The sequence below is a fragment of the Garra rufa genome, chromosome 3, assembly GCF_049309525.1.
Source record: "Garra rufa chromosome 3, GarRuf1.0, whole genome shotgun sequence".
In the NCBI taxonomy this organism is placed as follows: domain Eukaryota; kingdom Metazoa; phylum Chordata; class Actinopteri; order Cypriniformes; family Cyprinidae; genus Garra; species Garra rufa.
The window spans coordinates 66,344,740-66,369,453 of record NC_133363.1 but is presented as its reverse complement, the minus strand read 5'-3'; the positions used below and the strand labels follow the sequence as shown (position 1 = coordinate 66,369,453).

The 24,714-nt window shown below is 36.3% G+C and overlaps 1 protein-coding gene across 7 annotated transcripts in view; it reads left to right on the top strand.

Moving 5' to 3' along the window:
• nrxn2b (neurexin 2b) overlaps positions 1-24,714 on the top strand; it is a 537,859-nt gene that overhangs the window by 316,278 nt on the left and 196,867 nt on the right. For all 7 annotated transcript variants that reach the window (XM_073836530.1, XM_073836529.1, XM_073836528.1 and 4 more), the window contains one exon: positions 14,179-14,298. In XM_073836530.1, the coding sequence (XP_073692631.1) occupies positions 14,179-14,298 (120 nt within the window). The remainder of the gene's footprint in view (positions 1-14,178; positions 14,299-24,714) is intronic.

Sequence of the window (24,714 nt, the reverse complement as noted above, 5' to 3'; positions counted from 1 at the left end):
AATAACTAAAAATCATCGCCTTACTTACCCAGCTGATTGATTACATTGATAATTGCAAACATTTTTTGTATTACAAGTTTTCTAAAATGTTAGGTTTAAATATGCAAATGAGCATTATTTAATGAAATATGAGCTAATTTGCATACATTTCTAGTACAAAAATCTAAACACTGGATGAAGTCAGTTTCAAAATTCTTGTTAATTTTTTGGACATATTAGAGTCAAATGATTTTACAGAGGGGATTTTGGGTATGTCATATTGTCACTCCATAATTCAGAAAAAAACTTTGAACAGAGTATTTGTTGTACCATTTTTGGGGGAATAAAATGTTAAAGCTAATCAAGCTAATTCTATATGAACAAATCCCTCTGAAAAACCTTCAGGATATAGACAGGAATACAAATGTAAAGTGTGGTGTGTGTAAGTGCTGCTGAAGTGGAGATTTATGGCTCAGTGTAGGAGAAAAAACTCATTTTGAGAAAACGGCCTTTAAAAATATGTATTGTAATTGAAATCTATTGACACAAATAGATAAAGTGCTATAATAGAAACACGTAACAGTGTCTTTTGGGTGTTTTCTTTCCACTAGTCTGAAAAAAACACAGAGCCCAAAAATCTCAAATTTGACAGGTGCATGAAAAAACAGCGTTTTTGCCTGCAGTGTCTCTCCTTACGTAATTTTTATTAAAATGCTTAGAAAAAAAAACATTACAGGTGTGCATCTTGGGACAAAACAAAGGCACTTATATATTTTTAGATCAGACAATGCAAGTTTCTTTCAGTTGAAACATCTTAGATTTACATTGTAGATTAGGACTAGTCTTAAATTTATAAGATTAATCCCTTATAAGGGATGAACTTGCAAGCATGAGGAAAAAAAGTTAGAATTGTGAGATAAAAAGTTGCAATTTTGTATTTATTTTCCATGATGAAACAACTGAATTGAGACATAAAATTAGAATTGCAAGAGAAATAGTCAGAACTGTGAAATAAAATGTCACAATTTGTTTTTGTTTGCTTATTAATTAATTAATTTTTTAATTCCATGGCTCAAACAGGCTTCCATTGTTTGAATCTGGAGCATCCCTTTGATTTATGATTTTCTGCCCATGAACATTATTGTTAATTTAAACTAAAATCAAAACTTCACATTTTTGTTACCTGAAATATAATAATAAAAAAAAATAATTAACTTAATTTTAGCTAATTGCCAAAGCATCATTTCTCATTTTCTTTTAATTTAACTTTAAGTAACTAAATAACTATATAAAAATTATATAGATAAATTTGTTTGTATTATTATCTAAAAATAATATAGGGAATTTGTGACTTTTAATCTGACAATTCTGACTTTTTTTCTCCTCACAATTCTGAAAAAAAGATTTTTTCAATTGTGAGATATAAAAGAACAGCAAGTTGCAATTATCCCATGGAAAAAAATATTTTTAATTTTAACTATTTTTTCTATATTTAAAAATAAATAAATACTCAAACTTGAACTGAAATTAAAACGAAAGCAGAAAATACACTATTAAAAGGTAATTCAGAGCATTACAAACTCTAAAAGTATCTGTGTGACAGTGAAATAACTCTGGTGTGCAGATGTTTGCAGTTGAGTCTGTTGTGTTTTGCAGTAAGGCTTTGTTGAGCTGCTCTTAAGCTCTTGTTTGTTTGTGTGGAAGACATTGGGTTTGAGAAGGTCAGCTCATTATCTGCATTCGGCGTGTTTTAACTTAATACAAAACATCTTTGGATTGTTTTGCTTCTTTAATATTTATACATTCACAATTGCTGGATATATTTCTAAACATATTAGCATAAGCCATGCATTATAAATGCTCATACCTACATTGTATGTACGAGCGAAAGTCGGGTTTACGGAGACGTTTCGAACCGCTGACACCGACTGTGTGTTTGAGAGTCAGAGTCTGGACCTTAAACTCTTAATGAGATCCCGTTTCCAGACAAAGTCACAAACACTGCAGTCTATTAGAGAAACTTCTGGAGCTTCTATCAGCAGGACTGGAGTTTCTCCAGAGGATGAATCAGAGCGTGATAGAAGATAGCTTAAGTACGGAGCGCTGAGAACGTTTGCTGACAAATTAGAAGAGCTCCGTTCCACAATTTATGTAAGATGATCATCATAATCATAATCGGGACTGGAAAAACCATCGTGCGGATCAGATAGTCATGTGTCAAGATCTCAGCACAGAAGACTCAAACTGTTATTAGAGTGGCACAGATTATATTGTGAAGGATGGAGGATCACTAAAGGAGCTGGGAGAGCTTTATATATATATATATATGATCAGATTGTCTGGATCTGATAAGAATCTGCTGCGTTCTGAACCGTCTGAAGCTTCTTCCTGGAAACTTGAGGACAGTGATCCAATCTTGAAGTCTGTTCTGCGTCAGAAACACGACAGTCATCTGTCCACACACAGATGGAGTTCCTGCTGTTCATATTCGGGTGGTTTTAGTCTCATATCTCAGTTTGAGAAATATTAGCTGTAAAATTGAGTATTTTGGAATTCCAGTCTAAAAGAAAATGTAAAAGATCAGCAAACGTCGACAGGTCAAATTAAATATTATTAATTAAATGGGCTAAGCATGTTAAACAATGTTAAACAAGCTGCACAGTTAAGAAAGAAGAAAAAAATGCAAATGACATTTCGACTTATATGCATACATTTTTTCAAATTTGGCCTTAATCAAGTAATTCTTATTTGATAAATGGCTTGACAGGATTAAATCTGCTCACAATTTGGTTAAAACATCTATGAAGGTGTAATGATCACAGATCTAATCCTGCTGCGTCAAACCTTTCTATTTACAACTTGTTTTGTAGTGTTGAGGATTTCGACCAATCACAGCCAAGCACATGGATGCAGTAACCAATCACAGAGCCGTTGAGAAACAGAGTTGCGACACGCTTTGATCTCGCCGCCGCTGTGCGGTCACGTGGTTCATGGAGCTCTCTATAGTTCCAAACAACTCCGCGCTGTCAATGTGTTTGAATGGGTTTAGACATTAGTGTTTGAAGTAGGGTAGACAGCAGTTTTACTATATTTGCAGCAATTTCGAGTAATTATTAACACATAATGTGCATTGATTGTGTATTGATAACTTCTCTGAATACGCTTTACAATCACATTTTATTCTGGGGAGTGATAAAGAGACATCATTAATATGTTCTCATACTCTTTGGCAGTCAAATGTGACCAAACACCTTAAGTGTAACTTTATTCAATTAAATAATTGTAATATATAGTTCAGTTCTATTTAGTTAATATTTTGAGTTTTTTTGTACTAAATATGTGCAATAATGATCCTGACCATTTAAAAGATAACATTTTCTAATATAGTATTTATATTACAGTTAGTGTCATATTTAAGGTTAAATACATTTGAATGTGTATTTGGACACGATCAAACACTCATTTTTTCATATGTTTCGATTTAACGATTTAATGTTAAATAAATAAAGTAATTTACTCATGTTATTTTATGATATTCAAATATACAACATAAGTGAATATTATAAAAGGCAAGCAAAAATGGCATTTAACATAATAGAAAAAATGAAAATAGTGTTTAAAAAACACAAGGCAACCAATTGCATTCAGCATACATTTTTTTGGTATTTCTTGAATGCAGTCTTAACTAAAACTCATTCAACCTCCCACAGGGAGAGAAAGATTGCAAAAAGACTAAAAACGTAAAAATATGACAACTAGTATCTGGTTATGGTTGCTATTGCGGTGTTTCTCACGTTATCTAACTGCATTTACAGTATAACTGTTTATTTTTTAACGATAAACATTAACTATAACACGCTTCATAAAATACCACTATTGGCCAGTTTTTCGAGAGGTCAACTGATGCGTTAAAATGTAAATAAATACAGTAATTTCTTCAATTTACCAGCGACTGTGCTTGAGAAGAGCTGAAATGAATGGGCTTCAATGCAGGAACTATTGGTTGTTTGGAACTATTGGCCGCTCCATCACACGCTTTACTTCCGCATTCCTCAGTTCCTATGGAAGCCTATGGGAGTGTCGCAACTCTGTTTCTCTATGGTTCTGACCAATCAGAACAGTTGGAATCAGTCCGTACGCCTATTAGTGAACAGCAGGTCTGAAAAGGGTTAGTGCCAAATTGCACAAAGTGAGGGGGCATGCACAATGTTTGGGTGGGCCATGTTTGAATATGTTGAATATGGGCAGTGTAATTAAATAATTTTATATATGCAATTTAATAACATGTAGCCTAGTTTTATATATGAATAGGGAGTTTGAGTGTTGACAGGTCCATACAATAGCCTACTGGAACCACTGTAGTTTTGTTATATATAGCTACTTATAGCTTTAAGTTACTTTCGTTTCTAACCAAAGAAAGTAAAAAAACAAAAAAAACAAAAAACAAATTAAGACTATAAAAAAAACAAAAAACAGAATGAGGCCAAGTGCCGGATGTAAGCCGGATTTGGCCCAGACTCTGTTACTATCTGGGAAGCCAAGCATAAGAATACTAAAGCAAATTTGTTAACCGACAGTAAGAATTTTTAATCTGATTAATAGCCTACTCTCGTTTGGCGCATTTTTTAATAATAAGCATACATAAATTTTAAGATTTTGAGAGGGAAAGTCACGTCTAAGTTGCTTTTTATTACATTCATAAACAATACCAACAGGCCTACAGTGGAATGTTATAATGTACCAACATTAGAAATAATATACTCCATAGCAACTCATTTAAATTTACGCATATTCAGAACAGAACAAGAATGAAAAATTATAATTTCAATGAATAAATATAATATAATTGCAGTATATTATGTAATAATATAATATAGGCCTACCCTGCTGAAAAAAAAAACTGCTTAAACCAGCCTAGGCTGGTTGGCTGGTCTTAGCTGGTTTTGGCTGGTGGTTTCTGGCCAGGCTGGAAAAGTGGCCAAAACCCCTCTAAAACCAGCCTATGACCAGCTAAAGCCAGCCAACCAGCCTAGGCTGTTTTCTTCAGCAGGGTAGCTATAAACAAGTCAAAACTCAATAATTTAAAGCAAACCTGAAATTAAAGTTTTATTAGCTCACGTAGCCTATATACAGGTGCTGGTCATATAATTAGAGTATCTTCAAAAAGTTGATTGATTTCACTAATTCCATTCAAGAAGTGAAACTTGTATAATGTAAGGAGGGCAAGATACAAAAGGTCATTGCAAAAGAGGCTGGCTGTTCACAGAGCTCTGTGTCCAAGCACATTAATAGAGAGGCGAAGAGAAGGAAAAGATGTGGTAGAAAAAAGTGTACAAGCAATAGGGATAACTGCACCCTGGAGAGAACTGTGAAACAAAACCCATTCAGAAATGTGGAGGAGATTGACAAAGAGTGGCCTGCAGCTGGAGCCAGTGCTCAAGAACCACTACACACTGACGTATGCAAGACATGGGTTTCAGCTGTCGCACTCCTTGTGTCAAGCCACTCTTGAACAACAGACAGCGTCAGAAGCGTCTCGCCTGGGCTAAAGACAAAAAAGGACTGGACTGCTGTTGAATGGTCCAAAGTTATGTTCTCTGATGAAAGTCAATTTTGCATTTCCTTTGGAAATCAGGGTCCCAGAGTCTGGAGGAAGAGAGGAGAGGCATAGAATCCCATTGCTTGAGGTCCAGTGTAAAATTTCCACAGTCAGTGATGGTTTGGGGTGCCATGTCATCTGCTGGTGGTAAACTAGGCCTAATAAAAAATCATAATGAGCAATAATGTGGCACAGTGGAGCGGTGCTGGCGCTGAATGGCTGCATTGTTTAGAATGAATATACAGTAGTGTCTGTGTGAGGCGCGATCAAACAGCCGAAATACTCAAGTCATTTTAGGTTATTCCAAACTGCGAAGTGCAAAGTGTTAGCGATTTGAAGATTCAACAATATTTGCAAAGTTTATTAGAAATTTTTCTAAACGCTGTTCCGAACTGTAATGAAAACATTTTGTATTTAAACCATGTATTTGACAGCCTACATCCACCCTCTCTCTGAGTGTACTTCTGAGTGGGAGATGTTCTCAGGGCCGCCGCACAGACTCAAATCACCCTGACTGAGGGCTCCGGGCCCCTGAGGCCCCCCGCGGCGCCGACGCTGGGTCTGAGTGAGCTTTAAACCCAACTCTTCTCTGCGGCTCACCAATGGTTACGTTATTATAACACAATTGAGTTCTCTTTACTGCGCTTTTAATAGTTCTTTTTTTAGTATCCAGGAAGCTTTCTAACATGTTACTAACTTTAAACAGCACTGCCCACAAAGCTGTGCGGATATAGGCTTGATATAAACTAAATATCTGTCGATTTGACACTTTTACGCCTATATAAAACAATAATCACTATCAAACAATATTCAGTTTTCCAGCGGTCGCTCGTCTGTCTCAGATATGGTGATTCCACAGCAGATGCACATGTCGCAGATGTTTGCTCTCGTTGTATGGTCAACAGCAGAATTCTTTTGTCATCCGCATTTTATTACAAGGACTACAGAACACTTCACCCACACTCTGCTGGAATACTTTAGAAAATTGCCTCGCTGGTCCGTGGCAGTTATGCGAGAGACTCCTGTGAGACAGTTTTGCTTTCGCCTTGTTTTTTTTATTTTTATTAATGCTTGAACAGACTGTACAAGAAGAACATAGCCATAAAAAGACATACAAATCCATAAAATAATGACCAATAGTTATAAATTAAACATTAATAACAAACACAAATGTATAAACATTAATAATAAAATACAAATTGTTACAAAAAAAAACACAGAATGTGAATGACATTACAATGATAATACAAAGATATTCCAACAAACGCACATAAGGAAAGTATCTAAATACATGGATTTTCTTTAAATACCTCACCTAAGTACAATATTTCAGTTTTTTTATTCTTTATAAGATGAAGAAATATTAGAAGCAAGTTTAGTTTAATTAAAAAAAGGGATAAGATGGGGAACTATTTGCGCATTTGTGTTTGTGAATGAAAAAAAAAAAAGTATTATTATAATAGCAATGAATGTACTTTAAACTAAATGAGTGTACAACATTAGCAGAATCAAATATATGAGAACCTAGGTCAGACCAAAATTAACTTTCGCCTTGTTTAACACACACACACACACACACACACACACACACACACACACACACACACACACACACACACACACACACACACACTCACTCACACACACACACACACACACACACACACACACACACACACACACACACACACACACACACACACACACACACACACACACACACACACACACACACACATGTTGGGTTTACATGTTTTATGGGGACATTCCATAGGCGTAATGGTTTTTATACTGTACAAACCGTATTTTCTATGGCCCTACACCTACCCTACACCTAAACCTAGCCCTCACAGGAGATTGTGCACACTTTTACTTCCTCAAAAAAACTAATTGTGCATGATTTATAAGCCTGTTTCCTCATGGGGACCTGAGAAATGTCCCCACAAGGTCAAAATCTACTGGTATTCCTATCCTTGTGGGGACATTTGGTCCCCACAACGTGATGAATACCAGGTACACACACACACACACACACACACACACACACACACTAACACACACACACACACACACACACACACACACACACACACACACACACACACACACACACACACACACACACACACACACACACACACACACACACACACACACACACACACACACACTGGTTTTTATACACACACACACACACACACACACACACACACACACACACACACACACACACACACACACACACACACACACACACACACACACACACAACATCACTGGTATTCCACACACACACACACACACACACACACACACACACACACACACACACACACACACACACACACACACACACACACACACACACACACCTTATAAAAAAATAATACATTTTGACTAATAAAATCGGGGTTATTCTGTTACACAATTATAATTATGTTTCTGTGAGACCCGTTTTAAAAATATTTTGCGGTGAAAAATGCGAAAATCTGGAGGGACTGATTAGTAAATCATTGTAAATTAATAAGTAGTTGTGCTCTTCTCGAGCTCATTATTATGCGAGTGTATGATTATTTCTCTTTCTGTGTGGAGAGCGTTTGTTGTGAGAATGAGGTCTCTGCAGAGCAACAAAAGGCGTTCCTCAATTTTTGGGCGTTTTCCAATGGGGTAGGCGTTTTTCAACCTCTGTGCCTGGTTTGCTAAAACTTGAGTGGGCGATTCATTCCTAATACTTGAATACGCTTTTCCCATCAGACATGAGTGATAAAGCGAGAAAGCGGTGAAATGCAGGTAGGAGAGAATATTAGAAGATATAATACACACTAACAGGCTATTATACAAGATATGTATCTTATAACATAAAGACGGGAAATTTGGTTTATGAAAGAATTCCATATTAAAGATCTCTCAGTAGTTTAATGTAACACTTTGAAAAAAATAGGTACTGTAGCCTGTATTTTATACACATATTTTATTTTGACATAAATGTTGTCGCGATATCGACATAATAGTAAAAATCATGAAAAAACGAGAAATAATAATAACAACGCATTTCCGCTTATGTACAGGCTTCCGTACGGTCTTGAATGGATGGTTGGAAAATGCCTAGCCCGGTTTGAAAACGCCCAATAATTGGAAAAAACCTTCTTGTTGTTCTGCAGAGACCTATATTTGTGTTTGTTGTCGATCGCTGGCCAAGACTCCGCCCCCGACCACGCCCCCACCTCAGATAAACTTGATAAATATTTTACCTGACAAATACTTTTTGTTTATCAAGCGAAAATATTCGTTTACATTTCTGTTCTTAAATATTAAAATACAAATGACAAAAAAAACGTAATTTTTCAAATGTTGTGGTAGTTAGGCAAATCGCGTTTTTTTTTTGGTGAGCCTGCGGCGACCTGTAGCGATCTGTTTTGAACGTTTCTACGCCTCACAGACAGCCTTGACATATTTATTAACGGAAATCAAGTTAGTTCAGCGTTTAAGATGGATTTAACGCGATCAAAGATGTCCAACCCGAACGGATCGACAGTTTTGAGGAGTTTCAACTTTTCCAAAAGGTGTGTTATGCGATTTATTTACTCTGTGTTGGCCTATAAGCTTCGGAAAGATGTTGATTCTGGTAATAACCTTGGTTAGTTGTAAAAATGGTTGCGATTTATTCGGTTATACTGAAACTTGAGGGACATCAAATGATCTTTATAATATATAATTTTCTGTATTATAGATCAGTGGGACAACCAACGGTCCATCACGCGCACGCGCTTTAGTGCGTCTGTGACGAGCATACGTGTGATATATCATCTGTTATACAGTATATCAGGATTTTTAGTCTTTAAACCTTGTTTTAGCGAGTTTATGGAGAATATGATCGACCTACGTAGCGATCGGTAATATTTCTCGAACTCTTAAATGTTGATTTTTTGTCTCTTCTGCTCACGGACGCTGCAGTTATGTCAAAAATACAGAAAAATGTGAAATTATTGCAATAAAACAGCTGTTTTGTATGTGATCCTTCAGAAATCATTCTAATATACTGAGTTACTGCTCAACAAACATTTCTGATTATTATCAAATGTTGAAAACAGTTGTGCTGCACAATATTTTTATTAAAACTGTGACTCAGTTTATTTCAAAGTTAAAAAGAACAGCATTTATTTATTTTGTAACATCACAAATATAAAAGTTGATGCATTCTTAACGAATTAGATTGTTCATTTTTGTTCTGACATCAGTAGTGGACCGTGTTGGGGAAAGTTACTTTTAAAAGTAATGCATTACAATATTGAGTTACTCCCTTAAAAAAAGTAACTAATTACATTACTTAGTTACTTTTTATGGAAAGTAATGTGTTACTTACTTTTGCGTTGCTTTGTAAATCTGGGCAGGGCTTGCTTGTTTGTTTTTAATATAAAAAGTTATATTTTCGTCAAATGTAAAAGCCTTTTTGGGGAAACTGTGATACCTTTTATTTTCCAGGATTCACAGATGAATAGAAAGTGCAAAAGAACAGCATTTATTTGAAATAGAAATCTTTCGTAACATTATAAATGTTTTTACTGGCACTTTTAATCAGTTTAATGTGTCCTTGATTAATAAAAGTATTAATAAAAAATATTTACCCCAAATATTTCAATAGTAGATAGATAGCTGGGCGGATATTCAGATGATGTGATGTTGTTGGCTAGAGTTGGGAAGGTTACATTTTTAATGCTAATTGTATGTTAGATAACACTTCATCATGCATATTAGATCTCACAACAGAAAGCACGGGATTGGTGCTCTAATGTGTTTCAGAAAGCGTTGTAGTCGCTGGAAACAGTCTGCTGTGATATTCTGTGTGTGATTTCCCCACGGACTCCGTCTCATTTCACTCCAGTGTCTCTCGCTCTCTCCGCAAAAACAACATGATTACGGCGTGCGATCAGCCTGTCATCTGTGCTGCCAAACACACATTCAGACTTCAGCAGACGCGGCCGGCACCATAACGCTGTTCCAGATGTACTGACACTCTTAGATATTAAATAGATGCAATTGTTTGTACCATTTAAAGGAACTAGAGAATCATTGGGGTTTATTTCAGCTTTGCTTCTCAAACACAAACATGACAATACAGCATAGCACAGGTGTAAATGTGTTCAGAAGGGACTGGCTGGCTTTGTTGTGCTCAAATCGATCCAGTAAATGAGAAAGTGTGTCGCTATAAAGCAACACTGTAAAAAATAATGTTTTGAAGTTGCAGACAAAGATTACTGGAGTATGTTTTACAAGAAAATACTCTTTCAGTCTTTCTACTTCAGCATTTCATGCTTAATTCAACAAGTTAGACTGTAGTGCATGCACATCATTGGATATCCAAACAATTTCAACTTAAAATATATGAAACTGACAAATTATTAAGTTGAATCTCATAAAACTCAAAACAAAAAAAGTTAAAGCAATGGAAAATCATTTATTGCTTTGCTTATTGCAAGTCAATAAGTGTGTGATTCCTTTACTTCAGCTTTTAAAATTGCTCTGTGCTTTTAGAATATAATCAATTAGATGAGCTCAAAATTAATATTTGTTTTTAGCTTGTAATTTCACATTCAAACAGCTTTGCACAGACACACAGGCGGAAGCGGTAAACGTGAGTGTCTGTGTGAAATAAAGGGCAGTAATGAAGTAGAGTTGGATTGAGCCTCACAGACGAGTCATTAGCATGTGATTAGAACACAATCAACTCAACACTCAATTAGAATAATATCCAATCACGCTTCAGAGGTTTCATTTAATCGTGCCGCTGAGCACCGCCGAAATAGATGGCAAAACCTTTTCTGTCTTTGCACTTAAAATGACACATTTATTGCAATATTATATACAAATATGCCACTCAGTTCAGAGACTTTCATACACAAACTCACTCTCTCTGGCAAAAACACTGATACACTTTCACTGCGTCTAATCACATTCATTCAGCAAAAGTGTTTGAAAGAGTCTCTTCTGCTCACCACTATTGCGTTTATTTGATCTAAATACAGTAAAAACTGTGAAATATTATTAGAATTGTTTTAGAAATGTTTTTATGTGAATAGCTGTTAAGATGTAATTGATTGCTGTGATCAAAGCTGGATTTTAAATGTTGATGTTTTTAAAAGAAGCCTCACTGAAGCTGCAGTTTTTTCAAAAATACAGTAAAACCAGTCAAATATTAATGCAATTTCAAAGAGCTGTTTTCTCTGTGAATATCTGTTAAGATGTAATTGATGGCTGTGATGCGCAGCTGAATTTTCAGCATCTTGCAGTCTTCAGCGTCACATGATCCTTCAGAAATCATTCTAATGTACTGATTTGCTGCTCAACAAACATTTCTGATTATTATCAATGTAGAAAACAGTTGTGCTGCACAATGTTTGTGGAAACCATGATAGATGTAATAAATCACATGGTTTATGTACACTACACAGGTGTTATGAGTGCAATATTGACGTTTATGTACAAGCTTGGTCTCTCTTTGACTAAGTTGACACTAGAGGTGTGTGTATATCCTCTGCGATAATATCCTAACTGTTGTTTTAACGATGTGTGATATAGCAAAAAACAAACAAAACACATCTACAGAGTGCCCGCATAACGTTACATTACGTGATAAAGTCTAGCGAATACGCATTTAGAGTGCGTTCTTTCACTGCATGATTTAGTTTATGAAAATGTGTTTAGAATGATCACATAATTGGAGATATGAGGGCAGAAAATGTATACATTTGTATCATATAGTTAATCACACAAAGAGTGTTGTTTTTTCCTTCAAAAATCAGCATGACTACAAATGTGTTGTTGATTATTATTATTATTATTATTTTTTACAACAGTTCAATAAACAAGAAGGTAATATTAAGAGACTTAGTTTTAGATGGAATATTTCCTGTTTTTGCTCTATTTCGCCAACAAAAATTATTCCAAACACAGCCACAGTGCTGTTTTGCGTCTCTGAGCAACACAACGGTGTTTCGTTCCTGAATGAATCAACTGTTAAAATGATTCGGTTCAGTTGCAATGACTCACTTATTAATAGCGTCTTGCTGTGGTTTTATTTTCACCTTTAAAATAATTTCAAATATAGCTGCATTAATGCGTAAATTCATCTAAATACAACTTAATATGCAACTTCTGCAAAGGTGAATTTTGCTGATACGGATTTAATTTAGTTGGTAAATTTTAAAATTTATTTGGAGAATTTGACTCAGAAGATGATGCACACTTTTAGAACAAAATGGCTTTATAAAGGTAAAATCAATTTAAACTTATTGGAAAGGAATAATTGTTATCATTGCTGTGAGCTGACCACACAGAATATGACGAATATCACACACTTTAGGAGTGAGCACAGTAGTCCTTCAAGGAGTAGTTCACTTTCAGAACAAACATTTACAGATAATGTACTCAGCCCCTTGTCATCCAAGATGTTCATGTCTTTCTTTCTTCAGTCGTAAGGAAATTATGTTTTTTGAGAAAAACATTTCAGGATTGTTCTTCATATAGTGGACTTCTATGGTGCCCTGAGTTTGAACTTCCAAAATGCAGCTTCAAAGGGCTCTAAACGATCCCAGCCGAGGAAGAAGGGTCTTATCTAGTGAAACGATTGGTTATTTAAAAAAAAAAAAAAAAAATGACAACTTATATACTTTTTAACCTCAAATGCTCGTCTTGTCTAGCTCTGTGTGTACTCTGTGTAGAGATAAAAAAGTATATGAATTGTAAACGTTTTTAGAAAATAACCAATCGTTTCACTAGATGAGACCCTTCCTCCTCAGCTGGGATCTTTTAAGCTGCATTTTGGAAGTTCAAACTCAGGGCACCATAGAAGTCCACTATATGGAGAGAAATCCTATGTTTTCCTCAAAAAACATAATTTCTTTCCGACTGAAGAAAGACAGACATGAACATCTTGGATGATAAAGGGGTGAACACATTATCTGTAAATGTTTGTTCTGAAAGTGAACTACTCCTTTAAGCACAATAACACACACAGCAAACTATTGTCTAATTATTGTTATCCATAAAATATCAAGATATTATTTTTTGTCAATATGGCACAGCTCTAGTTGACACAGCTGTTGAAGCTTTAGTGTGATCAGAACTATCCTGATTGTGAATGTGTGTGTTTGTGCGTCTGATGAATGAGCGAAGTGTCATTCAGGTTTATTTCGGTGATCGTTCAGGTAAATGTATCTTCTCCAGATCTGCGGTGTTAATGAGTGTGTTAGTTTTGTCAGATCTCAGTGTGATGATCATTAGACTGAAGATGTGCTGAATCCCAACCGTCTCATCAGATCTCAGTGTTTGTTTGTATTTATTCAGTTCAGCGGTGACATTAACTCGGTTCAGGAGGCTGTGTGTTTGTGTCCCGCTGGGATGTGATTTGTGGAATGTGAAATTGTGTGTGGTGTGATGTGTACCTGCCTGACCGCAGATCGCTCACGGTAAACTCTATTATCATGTTCATCCTTCCAGCGCTGCGTCTCACGTTCACTATCAGCAGCATGTGTTTCCTCTCATTGTGTCCCGCTCAGAGTGACTGGTGTTGAGACTGTGTTTGTGTCTCGTGTGTGTCCCAGGACCCAGCACCACCTGTACGGAGGACTCGTGTCATCATCAGGGGGTGTGTCTGCAGCAGTGGGAGGGCTTCTCGTGCGACTGCACCATGACGTCCTACGGGGGCTCATTCTGCAGCGATCGTGAGTACACACTCCGCCACCGCCGTCTTCTTCTGCTGCGCACGCTCCTATGGACTCTAGTTAGCAGTAGAGGTTCTTTTGTATCATTTCAGGTCTGAACTGGCTTCTGTAGTGGTTTTAAGCCCAGCGTGATTAATGGACCTTTCTCACACTCTGATGACACATAATCAGTGTTGAGGGTAACGCATTACAAGTAACGCACTGTGCTCATGCAGTAATTCATGGCATACTGCATTAGCCAGAACTCCCACAATGCACTGCACTCAACATCTCCTCCATCACTCATTATCTGATCAGAGCAAAAAGTTCAGACACTTTTACATAAGAACTGGATAAAAATGTAAAACAAACAAGTGTTGGTTTCTGAGCCACTTATGACTGAACTATTCATGACTGACTTGACTAGCAGGTAAGGAGCAATGTGAGAAGACTCAAAGAATGTTGAGTTTTAGATTATTTGTATTTTATTTACAACACAGTATAATCAAAACATACATAATGAAGGTCAAAGACACATTATTGAGCTCCCTGATCTAACCACACAGATGTGCACAGACTTTGTGGCATTTCGGAAAACTTTTTCTGAATTCAGTTCAACAAATGAAACAAGTAAATCTTACCTGATATTTAAGTGCGTGCACTTAAAAAAACAAAAACAAAAAAAACAACAACATTTTTTTAACATTGTCCAATCGAATGAATGCAGAGGCAGGCCTTCTGGGTAACCTGGTTTCTGCTAATATGACAGTTTACTTAACAGCAAAAACCAAAGATTTTAGAGCACTCGCGCTGTAATCCTTTGATTTGACTGACAGGACAGCTGTTTTGGTCGTTGCCTAGCAACATAAAAAAAACGCAGCACACTGCTCTTTTTTAAAAGTCACCAAAAAAATGGCAGTGCTGTGCGCCTCTCGTTTTTAGAACTAAACGACGCGTTCGGTGTGATCGGCCCCTTACTCATGTAAATGTCTCCTCATCCTTCTTCTGATCGAGGTAAATATAGGTCTTATTCCTCACAGCACGTCTTCATTCAGAAACGAACTGTAACCAAGATGAACTTGAAAAGTGGAGTTGCTTTGTTTGCGGTGAAGTGGGAGTTTCCTGGTGTACAGATACTCCGGTCCTTGTAGCACATGGCTAATTTGAATATCAATAGGACTTCGCTCGTGGAAGTGATCAAATTAAAAAATAATTAGCTGCAACTGGATAGACTAGACATCTCCTTGGTTTCATATGGATTACTTTATCACAGAATATTTGTTTTCGATAAAACTTTGTTTAAAAGCATAACTCTCAAGCTTTCTGTAGATACCACTTTTCTGTTTGTGTGCCGAGTATTCACCGAGTTTGAACGATTTAAGTGACGCATTTCTAAAAGCAGTTCGCGGAGACAGAGAAAACAGAGAAATCACCCTGTTTGTTTTCTTTATTCTAAAACAAGTACAACGTTCTGTTGTTCTTGTGAGTGTGCACAAATAAAACTACACACTTAACAGTTTCCAATGATGTATAGCTCTAATTTGTATGATTTATATAACAAATATATACAGTATACAAAGTATACCATGCATTTTCACAATAATTAACATCATGTTATATTTATATAAAAAAAATATATATATATATATATATATATATATTTTTTTTCTGTTAATAGTAACACTTTGCACATAAAAATGAACAATACTTTTCCAGCATTTATTAATCGTTGTTAACTTAACTTCAGCATTAACTAATGCATTATTAAAATCACAGGTTGTGTTTAACATCAGTTAATGTGCTGTGAACTAATATGAACTAGCAATAAATGACTGTATTTTTATTAACTTACATTAACAAAGATTAATAAATAGTTAATGCATTAATGTTAACAAATAAAGATATCATGTTCCATGAAGATATTTTCAAATAAAAAAAAAAAAAAAAAAAAAAATCAAAACTTAATTTTTGATTAGTAATAAGCATGGCTAAGAACTTAATTCGGACATCTTTAAAGATGATTTTCTCAATATCTAGATTTTTTTTTGCACCCTCAGATTCTAGATTTTCAAAGAGTTGTATCTCTGTGTCTTAACAAACCATACATCAATGGAAAGCTTATTTATTCAGCTTTTAATGTATAAATCTCAATTTGAAATAATTTAACCTTATTGCTGGTTTTGTGGTTGAAGGCCACATTTGTAGAAGTAATTTAAAATGTGTTTATTTAAAATATTTAAAATATTTAAATATGCTATGTATAATATAAATATATATATAATTTATAATTGTTTAATAATTTAACATGCATTTCAAATGTATGCTTTTTTTACATTCATGCACTTAGCAGATGCTTTTATCCAAAGCAGAATACAAAAGGATTTTTTCTGTCGCTGTTGGAGTAAATGTGGTTTCCGTGTTGTGTGCGTTACAAACACAGAAGTGTGAGAGGGGTCCACTGTTTGACTTTAATGAACACACTGACTGAGGTGTTATATGGGAATTAAAGCACACTGGTGTTTGCGTCTGTGAGTCTGATCTCATCTGAGCTGCTTTAGAGCTGAAGCCGCCGTGTTTACAGCCGTTTGTTTGATCGGTGTGTGTGTGTGTGTGTGTGTGTGTGTATTAGTGTGTGTGTGTGTGTGTGTGTGTGTGTGTGTATTAGTGTGTGTGTGTGTGTGTGTGTGTGTGTGTGTGTGTGTGTGTGTGTGTGTGAATGTGTGTAAGTGTGTGTGCGCTGAGGACACGCCGTCTTCATTATCTGTTCCTGCGTGTAATTTGATGTTAATTTCATCTCATCTCTTAATTGGCTGATTTATTGTGGTGATTAATTGGTTTTTCGAGGTCTCCCTGTTGGTTTAGTCGGCTTAATTGGTCGCTAAGTAATATGGAGACACGCTGGAGCATTAGCATACGACTCTGAGTCACTTCATCGGAGGACTTCCTGTTTCCTGTAGAAGGGTTTATTAAAACAGCATGTTGGTGACTAGACAATTGTAGAATAAAAGACAGAATCCAAACACAGACGTGAGAAACAACCCTTAAAAAATGTAACCTGTAGTTGTTTTTTTTGTGATCAATACATGCATATTTATGCACATTTTTAATTTATATGTATTATTATTGTTATTTAGGATTTTTTCAGTATTTTGTTGTAGAGTTGATGAAGCAGGTGTCTGGTGTTTGTGATTGTGTCTCTACATGCGTGTCTCTCACGCTGCTGCATGTGTGTGTGCTGATAATGCTGTTTTCACATCGCCTCCACTTCAAAGAAGACAGATGCTGCTCACACTTCCTGTTTCTCCTCCGTTCGTTCAGCGTGCACTCTTTATCCTCTCGTCTTTCACTCGTTTCTCTGCTGCGAACGTTTCATTCGTTCTGCTTGAGTTTGATAAACAGCCTTCAGCGTTTGTTTCTCGATGACCTGCACCAGATCAAGGTAAAACACACCACAAGTGTGAACGCTCTTCTGCTGTTAGTCGTGACAGACGCATCCTTCAGATGAATCACACACACACACACACACACACACACACACACACACACACACACACACACACATATATATACACTCACTTCGGATGAATAACACTAGAGATGCACTGAAATGAAAATTCTTGATCAAAGCCAAAACCAAACAAAATTAAACACTGGGCCGAAGGCCGATTACTAAACACGTTTTTTTTTGTGTGTGTTTTTCCCACATGTATTTTGCCATTTTATTTCACCATTGCATAAATTAAATAGCCAATATTTGCTTTTTATAGTTTTGTCTTGCTTTTCAAAGAAAAAAATAATTTCAAAATAACAATTTGTAAATATTTACTTAACACTGAACATTTTTACCATTCTAGTAGACATTATAGCCTACCAGCAAACCACAATTTAACGTAAAATAAATAAGTTAGTAAAATAATATTCTTTGGTCATTTTTAAGAGCCCCCTCTTGAGTCAGGCATGTGTTTTTAATGCATAAATAAATGTAATCACTTTGCTATTAAAAACAGCAGCTGTGCAATGGGGAAGAGAAAGAGAAACAAGAGCGGTTCCAGTCGGACTCGGGCCAGTAATTCTGATCAGCTGTCGGAGAAGATCCGGGAGAGGTTTTAGTAATGTTTGCAACGAATGTTTCTTAAATAGCCGATTTAACATTCTTATTTAGGCTAGATTCATATTTAAATGTATTATTTATTTGATTTATTTTAGCGTTTTGTAGGCTGCTTGTTCACTGACGGAAGTGCTCAAATAAACACGCACGTTTGTTAATAATGTTTGGGCCTCATTTATTTTGGGTTTCAACATAATATACATTGGCTGTGTATTTTATATAGGCTTATATACACAAACGTTATATATAATGTATATATATATATTTATTTATAAATAATTTAGATATGAATCATTTATTTATATATAAACACCGCGCCATTTTTTTCGTTCTTCTTTTATTTAAATAGCCTACCCTTTACGGTGCCAGTAATTACTGTGCTAATTTCTGATTTGGGAGTGATTTGTTTGTTAAACATTGTTAGGCTACCTTATTAAAAGTATTGCACTTAACAGACCTGTGTGTTTTGTATCACTAGCGCGGTGTCCGTTCATGAAGCATATAAGCTCTGCCTGCGTGAGGCGCTCATCATCCAGCTAGCAATGTTCTATTACAATTTATTAATTCTGAACGTGTGTTGTGTCCATATTGCACCAAAATGCCACACTGCACTCCCTTGGGTCCACAGCAAAAATCGTTTGGATGAACTGTTCTCGACATAATAAAAATGCAAACAGAAAGACATACAGAGATTCCTGCCTTTATTAGAGAGAAGAATATGTTCAGCCCCTCCCACCGAAGCTTCGAAGCTCAAAAAATGGTATTCGGACCAGCCCTAGTTGTTAGACCGTTGTGCTCTTTTGTGTTGACATGCAGATGTTTGGATAGGCCTATTGGCCCATGTGCGCCGTTGCGCGCAAAGTTTGTATATTTTAAACACTTCCGAGGATAGTGGTGGTCACGAGCCACTGGCACGGTTATTTTGGGGGTCGTGAGCTGAAAAGTTTGGGAACCCCTGTATTAGACAACAGAACGTTCTGGAGTTGATTGACTAATGGATGATTTCAGTCATCATACAGTAACCTTTCTCTCCTCATGAAGACATGCGATGCGCTTCTAAACAGTCTCTCGCTGTCGCTGCTGGGAATGAGTTTGGTGTCTTTCTCAGACAGTTTTAAATGCTTCCACACTGAACACATGTTTGATCATTAGTGCACCTCTATTTGATCACCTCACCTCATTGTTCGCTATCATTTATTTGGCCTTTTTTTGGCTATTTTTGGCCGAATAATTTCAGTTGCTGAACATTCGGTGCATCCCTAAATAACACACACACACACACACACACACACACACATGCTGAAACATGCAAACACACTCAATAACACACACTCACACTCTCACAAATCTTTAGAGCTGCTTTACAGCAGAATTAAATTCTGCCTCTGCTTCATTCTTGCATCATTGAATCACTGTTTTCCTGTTCATCACTGTGAAACTGCTTTGACAGCCTGTATTGTATAAGGACCTATAGAAATAAAGGTGACTTGACACACACACACACACACACACACACACACACACACACACACACATTCACAAATGCTCAGGAGCACACAAACACAGGGGCTTCTTTCTGCTGGGTCAGTTTGGCTTTGAATACAGAATTCAGGGCTGAAAGATTTGTGTGTTTTCATTTGCAGCTGTGACACACACACACACACAGACTGATTTCCATGTAAATGAGGTCATCCCGAAGGCTTCTATTAAATACTGTGTGCTGTTTTGCTGTGAATCAGTATGCAGTGATAACAGCAGAGCTCTTCATTGTTCTGTGTTGTAGTGTGTTTATTCTAGTGTTAGTGTAACAGTGCTGTCAGTCTGATCAGACCAGTGCTGACATGTTCACATCAGCTGATGTCACTTCCTGTCCATCATCAGGCTGGACGCGGACGGTCTGGTGGAGTCTGGTGACCCGCGGAGAGCTGAACTCGTTTAGTAATTAGCCGACGGGCGGCTTCTTAACGACAGCAATTAATGTCAGCAGTGATCATCATCATCATCATCATCCTTCAGTTGGTGATTTCTGTTTAAAACTCTACAAACACACTCTGTAGATGTACATTAGAAAAGAGAGAAACGTCAGATTAAGTGGCACATGGCAACGGTCGCTAAGGTCGGATTGGTCTGTAACAGAGTGCAGGGTTCATGGTACTAAATCTCACATCTGCTGTCTGATTGGCTGCGGTGACGTCATGTGACTGATCTCTGTTCTGTCTCTGTCTGATGTTCTCAGCTGTTGTTCTTTGTCCTCCAGTGTTTCATCTCTATGATCAGCTGAGCACAAATGTGATTGTGTTGATGAGAAACATCAGAGGTGACTGTAGGGACAAATGTGCAATTAATCACTTCCTCTCATCTACATCCTCCAGTAGATGTTTTGTCATACAGTGTTTTCCCTGCCATTATTTTAGGAGGGCGACCCTTTCCAGTGGTGCGCTTTCGCTCCTCCATAAAAGTCTGATTTCACATGCAAATCAGCTAAATCATGTAACGTGACTTTCATAAAACGTGACGTGCTTGATTTATTAAAATACGTGTGTAACAGTATATTGGACCCGTGTGGTACAGCGGCAACACAATATATTCCTCCTGCCGTCTCTGTGCCTACTATGAAAATAATACAAAGAGAAAAATCACTCACTGCTCTTGAATGAAGGACGTTTGTAGTTTTAATAAGACTCAAAGCATGTTTAACTATTACAGTGAAGACCCTGTTTTATTTACATTCAAATAATTACATAAAATTTCTGTAGTATTTTTAGACTACTTTAGATTCGCATACAAATATTTAGTATTTTTTTAAAGCAATCTTTTTTCTCCCTGTATTGCTACCTTTAAATGAATCACTATATAGAGTTTTGGACCCTATCATAATCATTTAAATAATCGTGATTACAATATTGACCAAAAGCAGTGCAGCAAATGACTTTGAAACGTACAGCGCTCATATTTATTCAATGGATAGCCTTTTGAAGTTTCATCGCAATTCTTGTCTTTCAGTCCCACATTTGAGACCACCTGAAATCATAATTAAGACTTTCTTAACCCCTAATAACACTGCAGTCATCAATGAAAATGAAGAGCTTTATTTCAAGAACCGACTTTCAAAAATAAACCTTACACAAAATATGTTTCTTTTTATTTATTTTTTTCCCACCATGTTCGGGGCACAAGAAAAATATTAGGGGACTAAATTAATATCAGTAAAATGCACTTTTGGGCCATTTTCGTCCGAAAATTTTCGGTGGCCGAATATTCAGTGCATCCCTACTGTCTGTATGTATGAATGGCGGAGAAACGTTTTTTTTTTAATTTTTTTTACTACACACATACTGAAGCACACGTGATGCTTCCGGTAATTTTTGGCCTTTGCATCTCACATGAACAGATAAACTCAATCTCCAAAGCTGCTGTGAGTGTCACTTCTTGTTAATTTTACAGATTTATTTGATAAAACTAGCATCATATCATACTGTAAACACACAGAAACTTCAAGGCAACCTGTCAAAATAAAAGTCCTGTTTAACATGTAACAGAACAATGTTAGTCTTGTATTACTTTTGTACAGTATAATGTAGGTGTTTATATATTCCTATTTAAATATTTTATATAAAACAATATATATGATCAAAAATAAATATTACAACACTTAAACATAGAAAAAAATTAGATTAAACACTTAATTATAGAAAAAAATACTACAATTATTATTAAAACCTTTTTAACTGAATATAAGTTTTCTTCCATGTATTAATTTTAACAGTAAGTAAACCTCTGTTTGTTTGACAAAAAATAAAATGGTTTATATTTTATTTGATTAAAAATAAGTAAATGTTTATGCTTTCATTTGATTATCAGAAAAATTAAAACACACCAGAATTTCTGAAAAAAGCTAAAGATTGTAGAGCCCTATTGTTCAAAATGTAGAAATACAGAGTTTTGGACTTATTTTTTCACTGAAATAAATGTTTTTGTTATTACACAAGTAGGCTAAAGTACCGGGAAAAACAGTAACTTTGGCCCTAAACCTGTAAACCTACACTGTAAAACGTTTTCACCAATTTCAACTTAAAATATCAAGTTTAGCAGCTGCCTTAAAATGGTAAGTTAAATCAACTTAAGTCATTTCAACTCACAAGTTAAATCAACTCATTTTATTTTATTTGAGTTAAAATGACTTGTAGTTTTAAGCTGATTTAACTTAAAATTTTAAGGCAGCTGCTGAACTTAAGTTTTGAAGTTGAATCTGGTGAAAACCTTTTAAAGTGTAGGGAAAGGCATGTATAAATATGGTCATTTTATGTGGACACAGCCAGAGGCTTTTTTTTTTTTTGAAGAAATGTCATGGATGTATATTTACTGAGTAATGTTTGTTGAATAGGAGATAGTGGGGTAAGTTGAGCCACCTCCAGTATCTTGGCAACTGTATGCTTTTACTCTCATGTGAGCATGTATTTTGGAAGCACACATCATTTCTGTCAGACTGTGAAAAGGAGAAACACATGGGGGAGTGGAAGGCACCCATTTACTCTAAAAACTGTTTTTGGCTTGTCAAAGTAAAATTTGAGCATAGCAGATGTGACGGCTGTTATGTACAACATGTAAAACCATGCAAGTCATTTAGCTAAATGTTAGCCTGAACTGGTAAACTAACCAGAAGATGCTTTTCATCACATTATAATCAAATCTATCTGTCCAGCTGTAGTCCCTAATGACCGGTTTGAATATTCGGCAGAAAAGCTACCATGCCAAGAATCTTTTGACTAAAATGTTTATTAGTTTTAGTTCATTTATTTATTTGTTCTAATTTAGTTTTAGTTTATGTTTACTCAACAAACTCTCTGTTAATTCTGTTTTTGGGAAGGTTAAAACTTTGGAGTTCAACATATTGTTTCAGAAATGCAAAACTTAATTTTCTCAATATTTAGATTTTTTTTTTTGCACCCTCAGATTCCAGATTTTTTAAATAGTTGTATCTCAGCCAAATATTGTCCTATAAATTGACCCTTGGTTTTGTGATCCGGTGTCACATTTAATATTTTAGGTTTCATAACTGTTTCTGTGTGTCTGTCTCCTGATGAAATATTAACAGAATCAAACATTTCATCTGGAGAAGTTTCTGACATGTGTTAGTTTGTATTTCATCCAGCAAGTTGATATCTAAATGCATAATGTTGATGTGATGTTTGTTTGTGGAGTGGTTGAGTCCTCATTAGCAGGTTCGTCAGGTGCTGATCGTTCAGATCATATTCTGTGACACGGTGTGTATCTGAGCACTAAACCGATGAAGCGGCGCTCGTCTGTGTAAATGTGAGCTGATTGGTCTAAATCAGTCTGAAATGGCGTCTGCTTGAAGGATGCTGTGGGTGCAAACAGAGCGTCTGCTGCATCACTCCCAGAGATTCACTCTCAAACCAAGCGTGCGAATGTGAGTTCTGTAAATGATGCTGCATTCATAATAGCCGGCCGTCGGCGCTTGTGCGTTGGAGTCACGTCGCGCTCGTCCTTGAAGTGATCAAATCAAACACGGGCGCTTACGGACCCTGAGCCGCTAAATATTTATTCGGAGAGCTCGATTGTGTCCGCAGCTGACTCATCACAACTAATGAATCATTATTGACGTCTGCACATGCTCACCGTCAACCTGCTGCTCCACCACACAACGTTTTTACTTCCACAAAACCCAGAAGACATCCAATATTAGCACATTAAAGTCGATAAACATAGTTTCAACTGGAGGTGCTACAGCTGTCAGTCACACCTGATGTGGTTTGCTATTGGCCAGAGTGTGTGTCACTCAGGTGCTGCTGGCCACGCCTCCACATGTTTATTGTTGTTTCTTAATCTGGTGCGTTTTCTTTAAAGGGGTCCTATTATGCTCCTTTACAAAGTCTTTATTTTGTTTTTGGGGTGTACTTGAACATGTTGTCATGCTTAGTTGTTCGAAAAACGCATTATTTTTCACATAATTTACATCATTACAATAGCTTTCTCCCCAGGCTGGCACAAACGGCTCGATTAGTTCTGGGTTCCGCCTTCCGAAAAACCAAAAGTGCTGTTATTGGTCAGAAGTCCCACTGCGTTGCGATTGGCAAACGGCGTAGACCGCGTTCCGCTCTGCTGCCCCCTTCCCAAAGCAGCAAACTAATTAAAGTGATTCTTACGTTTTAAATATGGATATTTGTTTTTACAAAAACACATCTGATCGCTAAAGGAGGCTTTTACCGACCGCCCCAGAGCCATATGAGGCACTTTTTCACTATGGATCGACGTATTTTTAGTCTATGCTGCTCTATGAGTGCCAGAATTGATTAAATATAACTCCG